The following is a 23,306-nucleotide window of genomic DNA, read 5'->3' on the forward strand; positions in this document are numbered from 1 at the left end:
TGCGCGTGCTATTTGATGACAAAGACGATTGCATTATTACTGATGAATGTGGTGGAGATTTTTTACGGAGGGGGGATCTGATGGAGCCATTGGCCGCAAGCTTGGCGATCTGTTGGCTCATGCGAAGACGTTCTGCTGCTCCTCGTCCACGGTGGTCACGTCCTCGTCCGTGGCCTCGAGCGCGCTGAAGTTCATGAAGTGCGTCTTGCGGTGGATCTCGTGGTAGAACTCCTTGGGGTTGCCCAGCTTGAGGTCGTACTTCATGCCCGTGTTGTGCTTGACGCCCATGAAGTTGTAGTTCCACACGTCTTCGTCCGGCACCATGTAGAAGCCCATGAAGCGGTCCGACAGCAGCATCTGCACCTTCTCGTAGTGGGTCGGCGCGAAGCCCGCAGGGTTCGCGCCGCTGTCCTTGTTCTGCCGACCCCACTCGTAGCCGCCAGGCGTCAGCTTGTACGCCGTCAGCGAGCACGAACCTGGGGTGAAGCTGCACGTGATGATGATGCTCTTCTCGCCGTCCCACGAGGTGTTCTCGGACATGATCTTCGAGTGGAACGTCACGTCCTGCGGCGGCAAGCTCGGCAGCTCGTTCGGCTGCGTGTGGATCCAGCCCAGCGCCTCCATGCCCTCCAGGTACTCGTGGTCTGGCAGGTGGAGCGGGATCGTCACGCTCTGGTGCGTGCCGAGTTGCGGCGGCATCACGATGCAGCGGATCTCCTTCACCTGCGGGTTGTCAGGCGGACTGACACCGTACATGAGCCCGCAGATCTGCGTGCGCAGGTCTGACACGGTGATGAACTTGTTCAGCACGTTCTTCGGCAGCACGTATGTGAAACCGGTCTCCTTGATGTCGTCTGACGACACGTAGATGTGGTTCGTACGCAGGTGCAGGTTGGTCGCCGAGATGGCACGCACGCGCCAGTCGGTCTTAGACGCGAACGAGTGCTGCTCGTACTGGCTGGTCGTGGTGACCACCATCTCATCACCGTGCTTGTTCACCGTCTTCGTCGTCACGGACGTAAGCTGGCTCTGCTCACGCGCCTGCTGCTCGATCTCCGCGACCTGCTGCCGCTGGAGCGACGGCGCCGAGATCTCCATACCCAAAATGATATCACGGATCTCCGATTGGGTCAGCGAGGCAACATTCACGTTGTTCTTCTTGCCGTAGTCGCCCAAGATCAGGTCCTTCAACTGCACTTCCACCTTCAGCCACTGCTCATCAGTCAGTGACGGCCAAATGTGGTGTGGCTGTGTAGTCGTCTCTCCATCAGGCCGCAGAATGATCTTGGTACGGTCGTTGCTTACGTGCAGCGCGCGCAGAATCAAGATCAAACGGGAGAATGCAGTGTACGACGTGATAGTGTTCAGCCAGTCGTCGTAGATGTTGAACAGAACCATCTGAGGCTCCGTCGCCTTCAGGATCAAGTCGCCGAACTTCTCAACCTTCAAGCACGCCTGGAACGGCAGCTGGAGCTCACTGCCCTTGATGACAATGTTCGGGAAGTCCAACAAGTGCACTTCCAGCGGATCAAGCATACCATTGCGCGTCACAATGATCTGTTTCGGCTGCTCTTCAACGGGCAGCGATCGAATAAGGGCTGCTACTTCTTCGGCGGTCTTCCACTTCGCCAGTTGACCCAGTCGTTTCTGGCCTGCCCACACTGACGTGTGAATGATCTTCAGGAACAACTGACCAGTGCGCGGGTTGAAGATGAAAATGGCACCGTTGATGGGCTTCGTCGTCAGGTTACCCTCGAACGTCTTGTGGATCGTCACTCGGTACACGTTCGTGTCGTCAACGAACCAAATGATCTGGTTGGAGAACAGTTCACCGTAGTTCTGGCTCGATAGATACGGCTCCGTCGGCTCAGAAGAGTATAGCTGCAAACCCTTGCGAATACGTTCACGCAGGACATACATGGCGGGGTTTGCCTTCATAATCTTCGCCATTGCCTGCTGCATGAGTGGCTTGCAGCCAGGGAACCAGTTGCCATAACCACTGTACAGGTTGTACGCAAGGTCCACCGCAAGCAGCACACCCGTCGGAGAGGGATAGATCGTCATGTTGTCCGTCGTGTAGTCCAGGAACTTGGCACGCGCGTAACGCTCAATATCGTGGGAGTCAAAGTCACCCCAACGAAGCTGCACATCAATCCAGTACTTCGTGCTAGTCGATCCATCGTAGCTGTCCTTCGTGTCGTGCAACAGCGTTGGCCGTCCCATTTGCCACTTGTATGCAGCAAAGAGGAGAACATCAGCACACGACGAGTTCATCTTGTACGACTTCCGCGGGTGGATTGTCTCCTTCTGAACATTCTCAATCTCCAAGGCATCCAGCTCCTGGTCAAACACTGTACAACAGATACCACGGGAAAAAATATCAGCAATTCTGAACCGCACAACTCCATACACCAGGGCGGAATGACTTACCTTGAACAAGGTCCATGACCAATGATTCGTGGATCTTTTGCCACAAGTGAGCTCGGAAGATCTGGATCAAGGAGATCTTGAGCGTCGGGATTTTGCCGTGCATGAAGATACCGGTCAAATCCAGTTGCACCTGGAAGCCGACATATACGTTTGCGCGGTTGATCGTCGGCGACCACCACAACGTGAAGCGACGGTTGGGAATCTGGTTCAGACCCGACCGCTGCGCATTCGTCAGCTTCTTGTACTTCATACTCTCTTCAAAACCGGAAGCCTTCTCCCAGAACAAGCCTTCCCACGTGGGAAAGTACGTGCCTTTGAACAGCGTATGCTCGAGAATACCCTCAACACCACCCAGCGCCTGAATCATATCCGTTCGGTAGTTGTTCAGGTTCCACAGCTTACCATCGTGCCGTTGGTGGGTCCACCAGAAAGGGTTCTGGCGCATCACCTGGTAACACTTGAAGCCTGTCCGTACACGCCAACCCTTGTCGTATGCGAGTGTGTGACGGTCCTTTTGGAACAACGTATTAATACGCGGGATACCGCGATCCCACGAGTCTTCCAGATCCTCCAGCGTCAAGCGACGGTTCTGAGCATTAGCTTCCTGTCGCTTCAAAGCGTACTCAGCCCACACACGCTGCGAGTCAATGAACTCTGACTCCCAAGGCTGCAAGTAGCGGAACAAGTTGGGGATCAGCTGGTCCTCTTCGTGAGACATACCCGAACGGAAATGCGTCACACCACCACCATCAGTCTGCTTCGAGTAGCGAAGGTCAGATTGGGGGATCAGAACGTGGCCCATCGACAGCATACCGAGACCACCCAGTTCCTTCGGCGTGTAAAACACGACGGGTGGGAATCGGGACGGCATCTTCGAGTTCAATCCAATCTTGATACGAGTCTGAATCTTGTTCTCGCACTTCACAAGGAGGTCTAGCAGCTCCTGAGTCTGGACAACAGACTCACGGTAGTATGTCATGAGTCCGATCAGTGCCGAGTTCCACTTGTTCGCAACCTTCGTGAAGGTCGTACTACCAGAAGACATCAAAATCTGGCGAATCCGGTTCTCGAACGAGTGCAATGACTCATCATCCACTCGGAGGTACGCCTGCGCTGTGCGCTCCTTGGTAGTCTCGTTTTGCAGGATCCACACACCATCTTTGTGCGTGAATTCGGCATCAACAGCACGCATCTTGGGTAGAATCCGCACTTCGAATCCGCACATGTTGAACAGCAAGTTCGGGTTATCCTTCGAATACACCGATACAAAACTGTTGTCCCACTCGAACGTAGTCATCGATCGCGGCAAGCGGTTCTTCATATCCCAGAACGTTGCCCTTCCGAGGTTCACATCGTGCTTCATCAGTCTCATACGTGCATCGCGAGGCCAGCACTTCTTGTTGTTGTAGCCAACAACATTCTCGTTGTTCGGATCCGGGTGCTCTGTCAAGTACCGCTGAATCAGGTCACGAGAATCGTCCGCGTCGAATCGGAACAACACGTAGATCTTGTCGATGTAGCGCGTGTACAAGCGAATCGGGTGCCGTGTCTCCGTTGCAGTATCCTTGAACGACAGGTACTCATTCGGGAGCTCGGGTGGACCAGCGATTTCAGTAGCACGGGTCAGACCCAGCAGCAGCAGATCCAAAATCAAACCATAGTACTGGAAGATGAAGGAGCCAAACTGCAGTCCACGGATGAGACCGTATGAGTTCGTGTGCATCATGTCCTTGTACGCGATGACAATGTTGTTCTTCGCAGTCATGTAGTCGGCGATATTGTGGTCCAGAATCAATCTCAGCAGCCTGTTCAACAGCGTCAAGTCGATCTTCTCGTAAACCTTTTCGAGCTTGGACGCAAGCATCACCACGCACTCCTCCTCAGATGTGTCCCAAACCTTGTGCAAATTGTTGACTCCTTGGCACCACTTGTAAACAAGCAGCGGGGGTGGTTCAGAGTCGCTGGGCTTAATCCAGCACGGGAAGAGGTGGCGCTTATCAGCTTCATACCACAAGTACTGGTCAAGGTACGCATCTGTGATCTTCTCCAGCGGTTCAATGTCGTACACCGGGATCAAGTGACTGTACAGATCCATGAACTCAATGTGCACTTCCTTGAAAGCTCGCTGGGTAAGCAAGTGTCGCTTGATACGGGACAGCGCTTCATGAGGATTGTCGTATGCCTGCTCAATCAGTCCGAGCTCTTCACGTTGGGTCTGGTTCAACCTATTGTTCACGGAGTAGTTCTCCTTCAGCCGCTCCAACGCAAGAATGAGAAGCTTGGTGTCGTGCTTGTACGAAAGTGGCGGGAACGGAATAGGCGCGAACTTGCGGCTTTCCAGCCAGTGCACGGTCGTCGTGTACACCGCTACGGCCTCCTCAGCCGATACATAGGGACCATCCTTGAGGTAGTTGTGCTGACGCTCTTGCTCCGCCTTCAGCCACAGTCGGGTCAGTCGGCCCAAATTTTTCTTACAAACGGTCTTGTCAACAGTAGCACCGCGCTTGATACGCTCACGGTTGTAGTGCGCCACATTGGTCCACCAGTCTGCCTTGGACTTCACATAGCGAAGAATCATGTTCTCAATAGGAGCAGGCAGGCCCGGCACCTTCCAGGGGATGTTCGCCTTCCAACTGCACACACACAACCGCAATAGCAAAATATTAGAAACAAAAACCGCAGCTCAAAGCAGTTTAATCTGGCAATACGTACCAGCGCCATGCTTCACTGAGATGTGCCATGATCGTACGCGACTTGTTCACCTTCACGCCTTCCGGCATCATGTCAAGAATGTCGTGCATCACTGCGGCACGAAGTTCCAGGTCAAAGTGGCTTTCCACACGCTGCTTGGTGACAGTCTTTGCAATACCCTTCGAGTGGCGACCCTCAAACTGCCGCGCCAGCAAGTTTCCAAGCCACCGCTCAAGCAGCGGCACAATACCTCGCAGGAAGAACAGCCACACACGCCAGCCAGGAGCCCAGAAACCACATCCAGGTCCCTTGCCCACCGGTCCAGTGTTGAACCGGTAGTAGATCAAGTGCTTCAAGTCCTTGCACATGCGGACCTGGCGCATCAAACGGTACTTGTATCTGTACATGCCTGTCAGCTGACCAACGTGGGCAAAAATGTACTGGAGTCCATCAGCAAGCTGGAACGCGTCAACGTTGCCCAATCGGTACTGGACGTGAGCATCCACAATCAACTTCGTCAGACGCAGAATCTCTCGCGTCAAGTGGAAGGCGTTACCGAAACGCGACTTTTTGCGCTCTTTCGTGGTAAGAGTCTTGATGGGCTTCAGGTTGAAATTGTAGTCCAAGTGAAGGTAGTTCAGGTTCTTGCGGTGAATCAGCAGGTTCAGCATGTTGTATCCCTGGCGACAGACCTGCAGACCAGCTTCGACCCAATCCAGTTCCGTGCTCTGGAAGAACTTGGTCGACTTGAGCGACTTGAACAAGTAGCGCTTGTTCAGAGCCTTCGGAGGGCGGTGGTGCAGCGCGTTCAACACCCAGCACTTGAGCAGTTTCTGGTAGCTGACACGAACCTTCACCGGCTGACCCTGGGGGCAGTGCTCCTGGAACCACTTGTTCACAAGCGGCACGTCAATGGCACGGCGCGTACGACCTGTACGCAAGTTAAACGGGCGCGGCGCCCAGTACAGAGCGATACCGTTGGCCGTCTCCGGGGTGTACAGCGGCTCGTCCGTGAGAAGAGGGTCGAACCCCATGGGCAGCTGGAACTCGTCGTCGTCGTCATCATCCTCTTCCTCCTCTTCCTTGGCACCATTTTCCTTCTTCCCAGAGCGATTCACGCGGAAGTGTGAGATCGGGTTCACAATCGGGTCGAAATAGAACGCCGGCAGGTCCGGGTCCTCCGCCTTGATGTAGCACAGCACGGGCGTGTGGTACGGCTGGATGTGCACCGAGCGCGGTCGACTGTTGTACAGGAAGGGGAAGGCCACCTTGTACTCGGTGCGGATCTGGTGGCGGATGATGATCTTGTTGATGTCGTTGAACTCGTTCCAGTCCTCGTCGTCCTCGTCCAGGTCGCGGTACAGCGGCTCGAACTTGGGGCCGCCGGGGATGGCTACATTCAGCGCCTTGGCCGTGAAGAACGACTTCTTGTCGAACAGGTACTCGTAGTTGGGGTCGATCAGGTCGCTCATGAGCTGGCCAGCGAGGCGGTGCAGGTTGGCCATGATCGGCACGGGCAGGCGCCACTTGCGGTAGCTCGGGCCGTTGACGAACTTGGAGTCCACGAGCGGCTTGGAGTCGTAGAGCCACTCGATCACGGCCTCGTCGTCCTCCTCGTCCAGCTCCATGGTGATGCTCTCCGAGGGCTCGATGTCCAGGATGTTGTCGCCGTAGTCGAGCGGCGGCTCCTCGTCGTCGAAGGGCGGGAAGCGCATGCGCTTGAAGTGGCGGCGGTCGCGCTTCTCGCGCCGCATCATGATCCACATGGTGCCCCACTGGGCGATGTACACGGGCTCGATGACCCACGGGATCTCGTTCACGAAGGTGATGGCGCCCGTGATGTGGTACAGCACCTTGACGTCCTTGACCTGCTCCCAGGGCATGGGCATGTTCTCCAGCAGCTTGAAGATGGCGTGCGGCACGTACTTGAGCGCGCCCAGGTACACGCGCTTGTCGTGGCGGAACTTCTTGCTGCTCATGTCGCCGTGGTCCTTGATGATCTTGCGCACGTGCTCGGGGGGCATGTCGTCCTTGACGGACTCGACGAAGCCGAACTTGCGCTTCTCGCCGTAGCGCTTGGCGTTCATCTTGGCCCAGCGGCGGCTGCGCTCCTCCAGCATCTTCTGCTTCTCCTCGGGGCTCAGGAACGCCACGTTGCCATTGCCGTTGGCGTTGGCGGCGGGCGCCATGTCCACGTCGGCTGCTCCCGGGGGCGAGTTTACTGCCTTTTGTATGGGTGGCACAGCGGCGGGGGCGCTAAGACGTTGCGACCTACGCAATAGGCTAAGTTGGATCTGTATGCTTTACGGTGGGATAGCGGATGTACCGGAATAGTGGTACACCGACGATTGTATGCTGGTGTAATTGAAGATGGCGAGTCCCATGGCGACGGCGGCGACACCGGCGGGTCGGACGCCGCAGCCGTCCGAGGAGGAGGCGAAGGCGGTGGAGAGGGAGATCCCGATCCGATTGACGCTGGGCGCTGCGACGCTGTCGCTCGGCGCCGCGGGGCAGTGGGAGCTCGGTACGAAGCTGGCTGCAGCTGGTAAGCGCGAGATCATCAAGAGACTGATGGACTGCTGTTGTTGCCAGATCATACGGCGCTGCAGCAGACGCAGGAGCGCGCGCGGATGCTGGAGGAACGCAATGCAGCGCTGGAGGCCGAGAACGCCCATCTGAGGGACAAGTGCGCGCGCATGACGGAGGAGTCCAACATGGAGAAGTTCAAGTGCCAGCTACTGGTCGAAATGGTGCGTCGCTGGTAGGTTATTGTCGTGCAGGCAGGCAGCAGAAACTCACCTTTTGCAACGTTGTATCTGCTGTTATCGCTGGTAGCTGGCGGTGTCGAGTCTGGACGAAGAGCGCACTCGGCTGCAGGCGGAGCAGGAGAAGGCCCGAGCCGCCAGCATCAAGACGGACGTGGTCGCGCTGCTGGAGGCGGCTCGCGCCCAAGGTCTAGACGTTCGTAAGCTCGGCCAAGCGCTGGCGGCCGGACCCCTCGCGCCGTAGCAGATACCATAGTAACCCTAGTGATATGTACACACAGGCATCTGCATGCCCGCGTGACGGAGTTGATTCAATTTCGGATTTTGTGGACTGTAGCCATTGTCGTCTGTCGAGATCGCGCGCAGTTGGTGTGAGCCTACACCAACTGGACCTTTTTCCACCAGAGTTCAGAAGAGCCCACAACGGGCGGAGGCATACGATTCCCATTTCCCAAGTCGAGCGCTGTCCCGCCCGCCCTCCTCATAGCCTACTGACTAACCATGGGCGGGTGCTCGTCCAAGGATCCGAAGGACTACGTCGCGCACGAAAACCAGCGCGGGCCCGTGCCCAGCGGGGCAGCCGACGGCTCGCGCCACCGCCAGGACAACCAGCACGAAGGCGGCGGGTCGAGGCGCGGCCGCCCCGCGGTGGACGCGCCCGAGCGCGCGGACCGGTCCAACCGGCGGCCCAACAACAACACGGTGGACTTCCAGGAGTTCAAGGACAAGGAGAAGAACGTGGTGGAGACGATGCTCGAGAGCAACAAGGGCCTGCGCATGGCCGAGATCAATTTCAACGACCTCAAGCTGCAGAAGATCATCGGCGCCGGCGCCTTCGGGGAGGTCATCAAGGGCACGTACTGCGGCACGCCCGTCGTGGTCAAGCGCATGCTGCGAAACAAGATCACGGAGGACAACCTGCGCATGTTCGGCGACGAGATCCAGCTCATGATGAACCTGCGCCACCCCAACATTGTGCAGTTCATCGGTGCCAGTTGGAACTCGTACTCCAACATGTACGTGCAAGCCGAGGGATGGAAGGAGGATGGTGTGGAGGTGGTGATGGTGGCGTCGCGAACTGACTTGCTGTGTGTGTGATGCATCCGTCTCTCTTTCTCGTTGTGCCCCTGTGCAGCTGCTTTGTGACCGAGTTCCTCGAGCGCGGCGACCTATTCGCGGTGCTGCGGAACCCGGAGAACAAGATGACCTGGGCCAAGCCCATTCTGCGCATGACCATCGACACCTCGCGCGGCATGGCCTACCTGCACAGTATGAAGCCCCCCATTATTCATCGCGACCTCAAGAGCATGAACATCCTCGTTAGGTAATGTTTGACAGAGTTGCGCTCGTCGAGCGGCAGATGGAAAGAGTGTGACCCTCTGACTCGCTATGATATGCCTGTTTGATTGACGACGCGCAGCTCGACGTGGGGCGCCAAGGTAAGCGACTTCGGCTTGAGTCGGGAAAAGTCCGTGGATGAGACTATGAGCGTGACCGGCACGCCCCTGTGGCTGCCGCCCGAGATGATCCGCGGAGAGCGCTACACAGAGAAGGCCGACGTGTACAGCTTCGGCATTGGTACGCCATCATACCACCTTTGGATTGCAAGATTTGAAGCGGTAGTTTTGACTGACGGGTTGGTTCCCTGTTGTTTCGTTGTGAGCAGTGCTGGCGGAGCTAGACACGCGCAAGATTCCGTACCACGACATCAAGGCCAAGGGCGCGCGCAACAAGAAGGTGTCGGGCAGCACGCTGATGCACATGGTGGCCTACGAGAATCTGCGCCCGTCGCTGAGCAAGAACTGCATGGACAGCGTGCGCGACCTGTACAAGCGCTGCACGTCCGACGACCAGTCGGTGCGCCCCACCTTCGAGGAGATCGTGCAGTTCCTGGAGAACGACGTGCGCAAGGAGACGCTCGTACGCGCGGTAGGTGCTCTTTGCTGCCTGGGTTGTCGATTTCTGATTCAATGTTCTCGCACCCTGGATACTGATCACCTTTGCATGCCCACAGAACGAGGAGATGAACGTAATCGAGGAAGACCAGAACGGCTCGGACGTATCTCCCGAGGAACTCGGCGTCCACCATGCCACACGCTACGTCGATTAAAAATTTATAACCAGCTTTTTGTCGTTTGTTATCTTCTATTTTTCCTTCTTCTCGTTTCAGTGCTGTGCTTCTCATCCGTCGTGATGACCACGATGTAGCCATGCCCACTACTGTATGCCGTATGCCGTTGGCGAGGTTTTCTGCCGCCACGTGTCGTCCGGTGCCTCCGCATACTGAAACCAAGTTTAACGGTTTAAAACACATCTTCAATCTGGTCCGCGATCCACCACGTACCCACTCAGTCATTCGCACTTTGGACGAGTAGGTAGGAAGGCAGCAAAGGGCAAGAATGGGTGTGTGGAAGTTCGCAGTTTCGCTGGCGGCGGTGGCGCTGGCCGTGGTCAAGGCCGGCGACGTGACGGTGCTGACGCCCGACAACTTCGACGACGTGGTGGACGGCTCCAAGCACGTGCTGGTCAAGTTCTACGCGCCGTGGTGCGGCCACTGCAAGAACCTGGCGCCGGCCTACGAGACGGTGGCCACGGCCTTCAAGAAGACGGACAGCGTCGTGGTGGCCGAGGTGGACGCCGACGAGCACAAGGACCTGGGCTCCAAGTTCGGCGTCACGGGCTTCCCCACGCTCAAGTACTTCCCCGTGGGCTCCACGGAGCCCGAGGACTACAAGGGCGGCCGCAGCGAGGACGACTTCGTCTCGTTCCTGAACGGCAAGGCCGGCACCAACGTGCGCGTGGCCAAGGCCCCGAGCCACGTGGCCGCGCTGACCGAGAGCGACTTCGACGCTGAGGTCATCCACTCGAAGAAGCACGCCATCGTCGAGTTCTACGCGCCGTGGTGCGGCCACTGCAAGAAGCTCGCCCCGACCTACGAGGAGGTGGGCGCCATCTACGAGGGCGAGGACAACGTGCTCATTGCCAAGGTGGACGCCACGGAGAACGCCGAGTTGGCCAAGCGCTACAACGTCAAGGGCTACCCCACGCTCTTCTACTTCCCCCCTGGCGCGGACGAGCCCGAGGACTACTCGAACGGCCGCGACAAGGCCTCGTTCGTCGAGTTCATCAACGAGCACGCCGGCACGTACCGCACTGTGGACGGCGGCCTCACGGCTGAGGCCGGCCGCGTCGAGGAGCTGGACCTGATCATCTCGGAGAGCGGCGACATCACCGCTGCCGTGCTGGAGAAGGCGCAGACGGCTGTGGACGGCCTGGAGGGCAACGACGCCAAGTACGGCGCGCTCTACGTCAAGGCCATCAAGAAGATCGTGGCCAAGGGCCCCTCGTACGTGGACACGGAGATCAAGCGTCTCGAGGACCTGCTCGACAACGACAACGTGTCGCCCCAGAAGAAGACGCTCTTCGCGCTCCGCAAGAACATCCTCGAGTTTTTCCAGGAGAAGCAGAACGAGAAGACGGAGCTGTAAGCTGGAGTCTGTCGAGACTCGCTGGTTGGCAGTCACACGGAGTAGTAGCTAGCATCGATGCTATCGCTAGAATGTCAACGCAGTTCTTTGTATTCTGCTGTCCATTTTTTTGATAGTATGTTTTTGAGCTGTGCGATGCCGCGTTCCTCGTCACCGTTTTATTATATTGCTCAGATCTATTCCGTCGCGAGACTGCGGTGGAGCTGCTCCCGCAACGGTATTTCTCGTTTGTTTTTTCCACGCCAGCTTCTTGTTGTGCCGCATGTCCTAGTGCCTATCATCCATTTCACCGGCCAGACTTGATTGACTGTCGGCCCCTCCGCATCTTTCCTCTTCGACTCATCCTTTGGGTTCACATCTGGAGAGTAGCTACGCTATGTAAGCGCGCGCTGCAATTTCTCACAAAGACTACTCGCCTCGGTGTGCGCCTAGGCCGACGCCATCTCCGACAGGGTGCTGCGTAACTTGTCAGCAAAATTCTGGCAGTCCATGACAATACCTTTCTCAGACGGGCAGCTAGGTACACGCACACCTCCTGACGAGGTCTGCATCTTCACCGAATGATTCTGAATGACAACAACAAAACCCAATAAAGTTAGCGATCTGACTGCGTTGGGGCAGGGCCATTTGGCTTGATGGACAGCGGAACGTACCTCCAGAAAATAAATATCTACGGCGCACCGGTCGCCGTAAGACAAGCGAACCTGCGTCTGCGACCGTGGGATCATCACCAGCTCGGCAGGAACGAAGGACTTGTCATCACCACCGTAAGATTTTTCAGCGTAGTAGCCCTTCTCCTCTCCTGGAAGCTTAAACTTGTAGCCCAGCTTCATTCCCTTTCCACCCATCTTGCCTCGACCAAACGCCTTGGGGCCGCCGTTTGCTGCGCCATCCTTTGTGTTTGGCGGTGGGTCTTGGCGGTAGTATTTGGCGCAAAGTAGCTGAGACTCGACGACGCTGGCCAAGATGCCCATCGGGATGCACGTGCGCTCTAAGGCCTCAACAAATTGTGCCGGGTCACTGTGTCCATTCAGCGCCGATTGGATGAAGTGCATCAATGGATGTTCGGCCTTGTGGCTGTAGTTCACCACAAAGCCCATTTTCTGCTTGAACTGCACGGTCACGCGGTACGTCGTCATGCCATCCGGTGATGATCCAGCAGCAATGCAATGTCTCGGGTTGGGCGCTCGGCAAGCCAACACAATCGCGAACGGATCGGCGCTTTCAACGTAAAAATGTCCGTCGCTCTTGATGTCATTGGTGTAGCGGCCAACGGGGGTAAGCATCTTCTCCAGCTTTACAGCGAGCTCACACAGCGGTCTTACGACGCAAATCAACTCGACCATGAACATCTCCAGCGGATTTTCACTGAAAAGTTCACTCGTGACCAACGTTGTCGGGTACTTGAAGATCAATTGACCTCGGGGGTTGACGTAGTGCGAACGCTCCGATAGCAAGTGCTCTTTCGGTTCCTTCGGGAGAATGAACTTAAACGGTGGTGAAGCAAGCTGAAGGCACAGCTCGAAACCCCCGCCATGCTTCAGGTGACCTTGGATCGCAATGATCTTCAATGGATCCGTGTTGACTTTCTCCGGGAAAGACAGCGTTACCACTTGGCCACCCGTGCCATTTCCGTTCGATGTGCCAGCTTCGCCTGAATAACGAATCCTCGACTTGCGCCGTCTGGCAAAGTTCACGAAGTGCTGCAATTGAATCCTCTCGCTGCACATGTTGATCGCGTGCAGTAGCACCGATGCGATGTGCGGAACAAAATTGCGAGAGACCGCTTGCTGCTCGGCATCATCCAGCCAATACCCGGTAATTTCTTGTACTCGGCCGCCGTCAAGCATCGCCTTTTTCGTTGATCGTACGCTGTTCCCAACCAAAGCATTGCCACTGGAGCCGTAAGGGCGCTTTCGGCTGCCACCACGAAGACCGTTCACGATAATCTCATTGTGACGAGTGACAGAAGGATGCAAATCTTCCTTTTTAAATGCTCCAAATCGCTGGATAAATTGCACGCCTGATGGCTGCCCTGGCATCCCTGCACTCGTCTGCAGTAACGAAAAGCACGGCAATCGCACGTATTCCTCAATTTCTGCTGCTTCATGGACATTTCCATTCATGCCGTCCACTTCACCATACTTATTGATCTCGATAACCAGATAGCACGTAGATTCCTTGGACGATGTCAGCTGGAAATAAAGTGCCGTTTCCGAAATCGTCAAATCCTCAGTCTGGCCGCCGTGCTGTTGTCGGAATGCGAGATATCGCTCCCAGTTCAAGTTAACACTGCGCAGTACTTCAATGCCCTTAAAGGAGGACCCAATTTGGGCAACTTCGTCAGCCACGATCTCGCACAGCACCTTTCGAACACTAGCGTGAATGAGTTCATTGGACTTGTCACCCTTTCCGTCACCAGAGACAAGCGCAAAATCATTCGGGAACGACTTGTCAACAGTGCCTCCCAGCTCGATCTTGCACTGCGTGTTCAGTATCCGTTCCAGTTGCTTTACCGTGACATAAAGCGCAGAATGTTTCGCCGCAGCGACCGAGCTCACAATAAACCGACCCTCGCGAATGTCAAACGTCACTTCCAAAAACTGCTGCAGTCCGCCAATATCTGCCCGTGCAATCCGCAGACTTGTATCCGAGCAGACCATGGACACATCTTCTCCCGAAACCAGCTGCGTAGAAGCCTTGTCATCCGGGGAATCGACAACAAGTTGCCTGCCAATCGAGAAAAGAGCTGCCGAAACGTGAGCGCGCATTGCCGCGATCAGCAAGTTTTCGGCACTCAGCAAGAACATGTTGGACGGCACCTCCAAAGCGCTCAGTAGTGCCGCATATCCCGGGAGGTTCGGCGGAAGCGAAGGACTCAGAGTAACGGACAGAAGCTTCTTCTTGTTCGGATCAAAACCCAGGCGTACACACAAGCTCGACTCGGGAAACGGCAGCGCGGAGCCCCTTCGAGCGTTTGCAACCGGATCGCTCAATTGTTGGAGAAGCCGCTGCTGTTCCGTCAGCGCCTGCGCCTCCTTCCACGTGCAAGCCTTGGGCCAGTAGCAAATATCCAACACATTCTGGTCGCGATGGTGCTTGATCATGATACGATTCTTCCAGCGACCATCCATGAGTAGTTTTCCCTGCGAAGCCAGAATCTGCAGCGCCAGCGACGAGCAGAACTCGCGCATCACCTGAAACGCGTCTACAAATGGCTTCTCCGACTTGTTCATGGCGCGCTGCACGAGGTTCTTCAAGTGGTTATAGTGCGCCGCGTTGGGCGCATTTGTCCGAATGATGCGCAAGGCACTCGTCGACGCCGCCTGCGAGTGGTCTTCAAAGGCCTGCGAGTCCGTGAGCGCCGTGTTCACGCTGATAACCCTCCACTTGGCGTCCTTCTCCTTGCCCTGAATTGTCAGCACGATCTCGAACTCGCCTTCCGCTTGACACGTGACGAAGCCCCCCTCCAGCTTAATGTTGGAGAACTGCTCTGGGATCTCTGCCTCAATTAATCGGAAGCGGATGATATCCGCCACCTCCGTCGCTGCCTGTTCCGTATCCACCTCGGGCAGCTCGCGCGGGAACATGGCGTTCTTGATGATGGTCGGCAGCCGCAGGTAGCTGCCTCCATACAGCACGTCCACGGCCGTGCTCAGGTCGTACCGCCGCTCCTTGGCGCGGTTGAGATCCGCGTGCATGAAGAACAGTCGGTCGTTGGTCTCGTTCACGTTGTTGCGGTAGCTCTCCGTCTGCTGCAGCAACGTGTCGCACTGCTGCAGCAGCGGCGACTGCACCGACCACTTGAGCACCGCCAGGATCTGTGCAAAGCGCTTGCGGGAGCTCTGCAGATGCGCCAGCAGCGGCTCGCGGCGCTCCTCCTCGCGCATCGTGGGCAGCTGGTGCATGAGAGTGCGGAAGTCCTCATAGCTCTTGTCCACGGCGCGATGCACGAGCTCGGAGGCCTTGACGCTCGTGCGCTCGGGCGGCGGGAAGTCGCCCATGTCGTTCTACGCTCCGCTGTCGTCTCCTGTTGCTATTTTGCCCCGGATCCAGCCACCCCCAGCGCGGAAATAGCTTCGATCGGACGACTTTGGCGCGCGTTTCAGGCGCGGCGCGGCGCGGCGCAGTTAAGTCCGTCGCGCGGGCCTGTAAGTGGAGCGGTGCGCTGCTCCGTGTCTTGGGTGCGGCGGCGCGGGGTTCCCTCGCCTCTGCGCGGCGCAATGGGGTACGTAAGGCGGCGGCCGACACACGCTTCTCTCTCCTCCCTCTGAGGGCTGGGAAGCAACTTCACAAGTGAGCCGCGGAAACCGCGCCGAGGCCGCGCCGCGCAATTGGTCAAAATGTATCTATCGTGTGTACCACACCAAGTCAAGAAAAACCTCCGAGGTTTTTTGCAAGTTTGCATCGCCAGAAGGTGCCAGTCGCCAATTTACCAGCACCGAGACTGTAGTAAAGGCAGGCGGCAAGAGGCATCCCCCTAGTGATGTCTCTGCGTACACGAACAATTGCTATCGAACAGACAACACGGTTATAGGTTCTCTAATTTCTTCCATTTCCAAGTTTAACGAACGACAAACTCCGGCGACGCAGAAAGTCTGCGGCCCGAGTAGTTGACGACGAGCTCAGACACTTGACGCAGCTTACTTGAACACCTTCGAGTCGGCGATGGGCTTGCCCTCCAGCTCGTCTTCGTTGCACCAGTAGGCGGCAATGCGAGCCTTCGTCTCGTCGTTCAGCTCCGCCTTCGTCCACGTGTAGTACTCGGCGTCCGGGTTGGCCTCGACCATGTGCTTCTCCGAGTCGCCACGGAACAGCCAGCAGCCCGTGATGATGATCTCCGAGCCCTCGGCGCCGCACACGTCCATCACACCGAACGCGTACTTGCGCATGGCCTCCGAGCGCTGCAGGAAGCCGCCCACGGCGTTGCACGTCATGAACATCTTGGTGTTCTCCTTGTTGTAGTTGTAGTCGCAGAACCACAGCGAGTAGCCCTCCGTGTCCAGGTGCTCCCAGAACCACTTCATGGCGTCCGCCAGGTCCTTGGTGTTCGAGTACTGCACCTTCCACGCGTCCAGGTTCATCGACGACGGCTTCTCGCGGTTCAGCACGGCCAGCGGGTGCTCCACCTTCTTGGGCTTGGGGGCCTCCTCCTTCGGGGCGGCCTTCTCCTTCTTCGGGGCGTCCTTCTTGGCCTTCTTGCCAGAGTTGTCGCCCTCGGCGGTCAGAGCCACGTCAATGAGAGGCACGTCGCCCACCACGGCCTGGAACTCGGGCTGGTTCACCAGCGTCGCGAACCAGCGGTTCACGGCCGAGTACGGCTTGCGGAACTCCTTGTCCAGCACGAACTTGAACGGGTACACAAGGGCCGTGGCTATGAAGATGTCAGCCAGGGTGATCTGCTCGCCCACGAGGTAGGTGCGCAGGTGCAGGTGGTTCTCGAGGGTCTGCAGAGCCTTCTTGACGTCAGCCTTGGCCTTAGTGAGGGCCTCGGCGTTGTACTTAGCCCAGCCCAGGATGGGGTACAGCCAGGCCTGGAGGGGGATCTCCAGCTCGTAGGCGGAGAAGTCGATCCAGGAGTCCACCTGGCCCGACTCGAAGAAGGTCTTGCCGTACAGGCCGGTGTCGTTGCGGAGGCGAGCCACGTACTTGGCGATAGCGCCGCTCTCGAAGATCGTGCCCTCCTCGGTCTCGAGGATCGGCACCTTGCCCACGGGGGTCTTGGACTGGAACTCCTCGGACTTGAGGTCCGTGGCCATGTCGAACTCCGGCAGCTCGATGTCGACGCCGTTGTACTCGGCGGCGATGAGCACCTTGAAGACGCGGTAGTTGGCGGGGTACGTGTAGAGCTTCTGCTCGGCGGTAAACGGGCAGGCAACGCATACGGTGAGTTAAGAGGAGTCCTACATACGAACGCTTCCCGACAACAGGCAAACGTACGAAAACCATCTTGCCGATCTTGGGGAAGAAAGAGAATGGGAGGCCAAGCCCCCCCGCTGGCCCTGCAATCGGTTGGCTTTCGACACGCGCCTAAATAGTCAGACCAAACTTTATTTGTGTCGAGTCAAATGTCAAAATGTTTTTGTTGTGGTTAGGGCCTACGAAATTTTGTGTTACTCAAATTACAGTTGAGCAGCAATTGCACAGACGGTAAAAAAGAGTGGCAGGTTTTAGCATCTTGTGCAGCAGCGGTGGCCAGCGGCAACTGGCAATAACTCGCACTTCACTTTTTGTTAAAGTGTAAGCAAAAATTTCAAGCAGCTTCATGCAGCAAAGTTCGACGCCTAGTACTGCCATGAGTTTACAAACCAAGAATACATTTTACAGTGTACCTAACAAAACATGAAATCTATTACAGAGAGACCTTGTTGGCATATTAGACAACCGAGATAGCCCATTGTGGTAATTATGCAGCCACTGTTTTGATGAGGCCTAAGTTACAAAACGTTTACTTCAAGTAATCTAGAAGTGAGTGCATTGTAGACTACAACCTGCAAGGTGATTGCGTTGTCAATCCATCCCGAAGGGATCAAGCCAATTGCTCACGTGATTCACACGAGCTTGTGCATTTGCTACAACGTATCCAAGCTACATCCGCTTACCTTGTTTTGTCAAGCAGTGTTTCTTGTTAAAGGTAAAGGCGCTTTTGTTTGTAAGAAAGTTACGATGCTGGCTTAGCTTCCACCATGGATTCTGTCGAGGCCGATTTGGGCTACCCGGAAGAGCACTTTGGCAGGCAAATTCCCCGATTGGATACGCAAATTGTGAAATCGATTCTGTTGTACTTGCGTAAAGACGATTATCATGGGAGAAATTTGAGGGTTCGCATACATATCTAGTAGTAACGTCGATTGAAGTGCTTGTTGAAGCTATCCACCTGGGTTAATAGGCTGATCATATTGCTGTCAATGTAGCTGTTGTGGGTATTGGATAATGCACCCCAAATATGTGCCCAAACCCAAAAAAAATCCCGAAGGGATGTAAGTTTTAGGCACAGATTACGGACACATTAACCGACGTTTTAGGTGTATATTCGGGACAGGTTGTATTTCGGTACATAGTTAGGATAACTATAATTTAGGTACACATTTGGGATTCGTCCTATCAACCCGGCGAATTTTTAGGACACTTTGAGGACGGATAAAATTTAGGTACACATTTGGGATATCATGGTGCGACCCGGTGTATATGTTGGGATGGATGGTGTTGTATTGAACTTAGCCTACGAGCTAGATCTGTTCGTGTCGCTACTCCTGCGTGGGTTCCGGTTCGAAGCGCAGGTAGTCGTCAGGCACTTCGACGCGTGCCAAGTTGGCATGGTCAGGTGGCTGCTGGCGCTGATGGCGAATGTCTTCGATGAGGTCGACATAGTTTTGAGACTTGGTCTTGATCACGTCAACAAATGTCAACAAGCTTGGGTAAGAAGTCGTAAACGACTCGTTCAACGTCCGGTTGAAACGCTCCAGAGCGTTATTGGTGCGGTTGACAATGTCCACTGCCTCAGCAATAGTATTGACGTTCCACGTTGAAGGACCATACGTCCGCATCCAGGTCTTGGCAAAGTAGCGCCAAAAGGTGGACCACTTGACTCGATGGCCAGACTCATCGATGCGACTGCGAACGTACGGGATGCCCTTCGAAATAATTTCGTCCACTGTGATGACGGGTTAACACGTCGATCACGCCACTTGACATGACGTTAGCAACCGTGTCAACCGGGATGCGCAAGTCAAGCATCTTGCGACGCAAGGCTTGCTTCCAGTGGAATAGGCATCCCACAAGAGGCACCCCGGGGAACTGCTCACGCTCAGCGTTGATCAAGCCCAGTTCAAAGTCACAGGTGACGGTCCGAGGGTCCACTTGCATGTCACACTGCATGATCACCATGTCCAACATGTGCCAGTACGTCTGCTGCTCTTTGCCTTGGAGGAGGACGTAGAAAATCGGGAGGTACAAGTCGAACGCCGGATCGAATCCCATTATTATTGCAACTTGGGAAAAGGGCTTGGGGCACGCCTTGAAGGTGCAGTCGACAAAAAGTGGGTTCTTCGGGTACTTGAGCAGCCGTAGGAGGTCGGGATGGGCGAACCCCACCATGCGCTTGTGTTTCCCCGCTTGGGCGTAGAGATAGCTGAATTGCAGGAAGGGGCGGGCGTCATCAGCGCTGACGAGTGACGTGGGTTCCAATTCGATTGCACGGAACACGTCACCGCCTGTTAACTCCCGTCTAACGTTCTTGACAAACGAAACGGCTGACGGTTTCGCCATCACACGAAGGGACGCCGACTTGCCGTACTTCCGGTGAAGAGTCGCCATCGCGGTGGACCAAACGCGCGTCGGAGCCATAGCCATGTCGCTTGCGGTCAGTGTCTCGATGATCTCCTTCATCTCGGCCGAAGCGTCGATAACGGTTTCACGTGGGGGGTCACAGGTGTGGCTGTTAACCTCCAGGACAACACCGGTTGACTTGGAAGCTGATAATGCATCCCGAAAGTGCACCCAAACCGCCCCAAACATCCCGAAAATGAACTTTTTTGGTGGATTTGGGCACATATTTCGGGCGGAATACACGGTGTTTGGGCAAAGCCCGAGATATTTTTGCCCAAAACATGCAACATACCAGCAACGTAAGTGCAACATTAAGGCAACATAAAAATATGTACTATCCAACTTAAACTTGTGCTGCTCTCCAACCATTTAGGATGCTGTTCGTTTAACCAGTCATTGCGAGCACGAGTTCCGTGCGACTCAGCGCAGTCTTGCGCTCAGTTGGGAAATTTCTGGATGGAACACAAGAACCACACCTACAGTATCAAGAGCGGCTACAACGGCACGGTCTACTACATCTGTAGCCGTGTCCGCTCGACCGGCTGTCCGGCTCGTCTGACTGTCAAGTCAACGGTATTGGATAATGCACCCCAAATATGTGCCCAAACCCAAAAAAAATCCCGAAGGGATGTAAGTTTTAGGCACAGATTACGGACACATTAACCGACGTTTTAGGTGTATATTCGGGACAGGTTGTATTTCGGTACATAGTTAGGATAACTATAATTTAGGTACACATTTGGGATTCGTCCTATCAACCCGGCGAATTTTTAGGACACTTTGAGGACGGATAAAATTTAGGTACACATTTGGGATATCATGGTGCGACCCGGTGTATATGTTGGGATGGATGGTGTTGTATTGAACTTAGCCTACGAGCTAGATCTGTTCGTGTCGCTACTCCTGCGTGGGTTCCGGTTCGAAGCGCAAGTAGTCGTCAGGCACTTCGACGCGTGCCAAGTTGGCATGGTCAGGTGGCTGCTGGCGCTGATGGCGAATGTCTTCGATGAGGTCGACATAGTTTTGAGACTTGGTCTTGATCACGTCAACAAATGTCAACAAGCTTGGGTAAGAAGTCGTAAACGACTCGTTCAACGTCCGGTTGAAACGCTCCAGAGCGTTATTGGTGCGGTTGACAATGTCCACTGGTATTGACGTTCCACGTTGAAGGACCATACGTCCGCATCCAGGTCTTGGCAAAGTAGCGCCAAAAGGTGGACCACTTGACTCGATGGCCAGACTCATCGATGCGACTGCGAACGTACGGGATGCCCTTCGAAATAATTTCGTCCACTGTGATGACGGTTAACACGTCGATCACGCCACTTGACATGACGTTAGCAACCGTGTCAACCGGGATGCGCAAGTCAAGCATCTTGCGACGCAAGGCTTGCTTCCAGTGGAATAGGCATCCCACAAGAGGCACCCCGGGGAACTGCTCACGCTCAGCGTTGATCAAGCCCAGTTCAAAGTCACAGGTGACGGTCCGAGGGTCCACTTGCATGTCACACTGCATGATCACCATGTCCAACATGTGCCAGTACGTCTGCTGCTCTTTGCCTTGGAGGAGGACGTAGAAAATCGGGAGGTACAAGTCGAACGCCGGATCGAATCCCATTATTATTGCAACTTGGGAAAAGGGCTTGGGGCACGCCTTGAAGGTGCAGTCGACAAAAAGTGGGTTCTTCGGGTACTTGAGCAGCCGTAGGAGGTCGGGATGGGCGAACCCCACCATGCGCTTGTGCTTCCCCGCTTGGGCGTAGAGATAGCTGAATTGCAGGAAGGGGCGGGCGTCATCAGCGCTGACGAGTGACGTGGGTTCCAATTCGATTGCACGGAACACGTCACCGCCTGTTAACTCCCGTCTAACGTTCTTGACAAACGAAACGGCTGACGGTTTCGCCATCACACGAAGGGACGCCGACTTGCCGTACTTCCGGTGAAGAGTCGCCATCGCGGTGGACCAAACGCGCGTCGGAGCCATAGCCATGTCGCTTGCGGTCAGTGTCTCGATGATCTCCTTCATCTCGGCCGAAGCGTCGATAACGGTTTCACGTGGGGGGTGCTGTTAACCTCCAGGACAACACCGGTTGACTTGGAAGCTGATAATGCATCCCGAAAGTGCACCCAAACCGCCCCAAACATCCCGAAAAATGAACTTTTTTGGTGGATTTGGGCACATATTTCGGGCGGAATACACGGTGTTTGGGCAAAGCCCGAGATATTTTTGCCCAAAACATGCAACATACCAGCAACGTAAGTGCAACATTAAGGCAACATAAAAATATGTACTATCCAACTTAAACTTGTGCTGCTCTCCAACCATTTAGGATGCTGTTCGTTTAACCAGTCATTGCGAGCACGAGTTCCGTGCGACTCAGCGCAGTCTTGCGCTCAGTTGGGAAATTTCTGGATGGAACACAAGAACCACACCTACAGTATCAAGAGCGGCTACAACGGCACGGTCTACTACATCTGTAGCCGTGTCCGCTCGACCGGCTGTCCGGCTCGTCTGACTGTCAAGTCAACGGTATTGGATAATGCACCCCAAATATGTGCCCAAACCCAAAAAAAATCCCGAAGGGATGTAAGTTTTAGGCACAGATTACGGACACATTAACCGACGTTTTAGGTGTATATTCGGGACAGGTTGTATTTCGGTACATAGTTAGGATAACTATAATTTAGGTACACATTTGGGATTCGTCCTATCAACCCGGCGAATTTTTAGGACACTATGAGGACGGATAAAATTTAGGTACACATTTGGGATATCATGGTGCGACCCGGTGTATATGTTGGGATGGATGGTGTTGTATTGAACTTAGCCTACGAGCTAGATCTGTTCGTGTCGCTACTCCTGCGTGGGTTCCGGTTCGAAGCGCAGGTAGTCGTCAGGCACTTCGACGCGTGCCAAGTTGGCATGGTCAGGTGGCTGCTGGCGCTGATGGCGAATGTCTTCGATGAGGTCGACATAGTTTTGAGACTTGGTCTTGATCACGTCAACAAATGTCAACAAGCTTGGGTGAGAAGTCGTAAACGACTCGTTCAACGTCCGGTTGAAACGCTCCAGAGCGTTATTGGTGCGGTTGACAATGTCCACTGCCTCAGCAATAGTATTGACGTTCCACGTTGAAGGACCATACGTCCGCATCCAGGTCTTGGCAAAGTAGCGCCAAAAGGTGGACCACTTGACTCGATGGCCAGACTCATCGATGCGACTGCGAACGTACGGGATGCCCTTCGAAATAATTTCGTCCACTGTGATGACGGTTAACACGTCGATCACGCCACTTGACATGACGTTAGCAACCGTGTCAACCGGGATGCGCAAGTCAAGCATCTTGCGACGCAAGGCTTGCTTCCAGTGGAATAGGCATCCCACAAGAGGCACCCCGGGGAACTGCTCACGCTCAGCGTTGATCAAGCCCAGTTCAAAGTCACAGGTGACGGTCCGAGGGTCCACTTGCATGTCACACTGCATGATCACCATGTCCAACATGTGCCAGTACGTCTGCTGCTCTTTGCCTTGGAGGAGGACGTAGAAAATCGGGAGGTACAAGTCGAACGCCGGATCGAATCCCATTATTATTGCAACTTGGGA

The 23,306-nt window shown here is 55.3% G+C and overlaps 8 protein-coding genes across 8 annotated transcripts; 2 read left to right on the plus strand and 6 right to left on the minus strand.

The window, feature by feature from the left end:
• Positions 1-14: 14 nt before the first annotated feature.
• On the minus strand, positions 15-7,298 carry PHYSODRAFT_541614 (hypothetical protein). The gene is made up of 3 exons (XM_009521016.1): positions 5,143-7,298; positions 2,431-5,063; positions 15-2,351 (listed from the first exon to the last, which is right to left on the minus strand). Exons 1-3 carry the CDS (start codon positions 7,239-7,241, stop codon positions 118-120), a joined length of 6,966 nt encoding a protein of 2,321 aa, XP_009519311.1. The 5' UTR covers positions 7,242-7,298; the 3' UTR covers positions 15-117.
• Positions 7,299-8,347: 1,049 nt separating this feature from the next.
• Positions 8,348-9,996, plus strand: PHYSODRAFT_556648 (hypothetical protein; the record flags this gene model as incomplete). The annotated part of the gene is made up of 5 exons (XM_009521017.1): positions 8,348-8,902; positions 9,022-9,210; positions 9,307-9,464; positions 9,550-9,815; positions 9,901-9,996. Exons 1-5 carry the CDS (start codon positions 8,388-8,390, stop codon positions 9,994-9,996), a joined length of 1,224 nt encoding a protein of 407 aa, XP_009519312.1. The 5' UTR covers positions 8,348-8,387.
• A 257-nt stretch (positions 9,997-10,253) lies between these two features.
• PHYSODRAFT_353904 (hypothetical protein) lies at positions 10,254-11,471 on the plus strand. The gene has a single exon (XM_009521018.1). It carries the CDS (start codon positions 10,286-10,288, stop codon positions 11,372-11,374), a length of 1,089 nt encoding a protein of 362 aa, XP_009519313.1. The 5' UTR covers positions 10,254-10,285; the 3' UTR covers positions 11,375-11,471.
• A 331-nt stretch (positions 11,472-11,802) lies between these two features.
• On the minus strand, positions 11,803-15,378 carry PHYSODRAFT_478431 (hypothetical protein; the record flags this gene model as incomplete). The annotated part of the gene is made up of 2 exons (XM_009521019.1): positions 11,803-11,940; positions 12,028-15,378. 2 exons carry the CDS (start codon positions 15,376-15,378, stop codon positions 11,803-11,805), a joined length of 3,489 nt encoding a protein of 1,162 aa, XP_009519314.1.
• Positions 15,379-15,907: 529 nt separating this feature from the next.
• PHYSODRAFT_284839 (hypothetical protein) lies at positions 15,908-17,337 on the minus strand. Its single transcript, XM_009521020.1, has 2 exons — positions 17,315-17,337; positions 15,908-17,226 (listed from the first exon to the last, which is right to left on the minus strand). The coding sequence occupies exons 1-2, from the start codon at positions 17,321-17,323 to the stop codon at positions 16,018-16,020; spliced, it is 1,218 nt and encodes a 405-aa protein (XP_009519315.1). The 5' UTR covers positions 17,324-17,337; the 3' UTR covers positions 15,908-16,017.
• Positions 17,338-18,621: 1,284 nt separating this feature from the next.
• Positions 18,622-19,762, minus strand: PHYSODRAFT_325182 (hypothetical protein; the record flags this gene model as incomplete). The annotated part of the gene is made up of 2 exons (XM_009521021.1): positions 18,622-19,028; positions 19,063-19,762. The coding sequence occupies 2 exons, from the start codon at positions 19,760-19,762 to the stop codon at positions 18,622-18,624; spliced, it is 1,107 nt and encodes a 368-aa protein (XP_009519316.1).
• An 837-nt stretch (positions 19,763-20,599) lies between these two features.
• PHYSODRAFT_325183 (hypothetical protein) lies at positions 20,600-21,728 on the minus strand (the record flags this gene model as incomplete). Its single annotated transcript, XM_009521022.1, has 2 exons — positions 20,600-20,847; positions 20,876-21,728. 2 exons carry the CDS (start codon positions 21,726-21,728, stop codon positions 20,600-20,602), a joined length of 1,101 nt encoding a protein of 366 aa, XP_009519317.1.
• An 828-nt stretch (positions 21,729-22,556) lies between these two features.
• Positions 22,557-23,186, minus strand: PHYSODRAFT_481097 (hypothetical protein; the record flags this gene model as incomplete). The annotated part of the gene is made up of 1 exon (XM_009521023.1): positions 22,557-23,186. One exon carries the CDS (start codon positions 23,184-23,186, stop codon positions 22,557-22,559), a length of 630 nt encoding a protein of 209 aa, XP_009519318.1.
• Positions 23,187-23,306: the final 120 nt, after the last annotated feature.

This window comes from Phytophthora sojae (assembly GCF_000149755.1).
Source record: "Phytophthora sojae unplaced genomic scaffold PHYSOscaffold_2, whole genome shotgun sequence".
NCBI classification, from domain to species: Eukaryota; Oomycota; class Peronosporomycetes; order Peronosporales; family Peronosporaceae; genus Phytophthora; species Phytophthora sojae.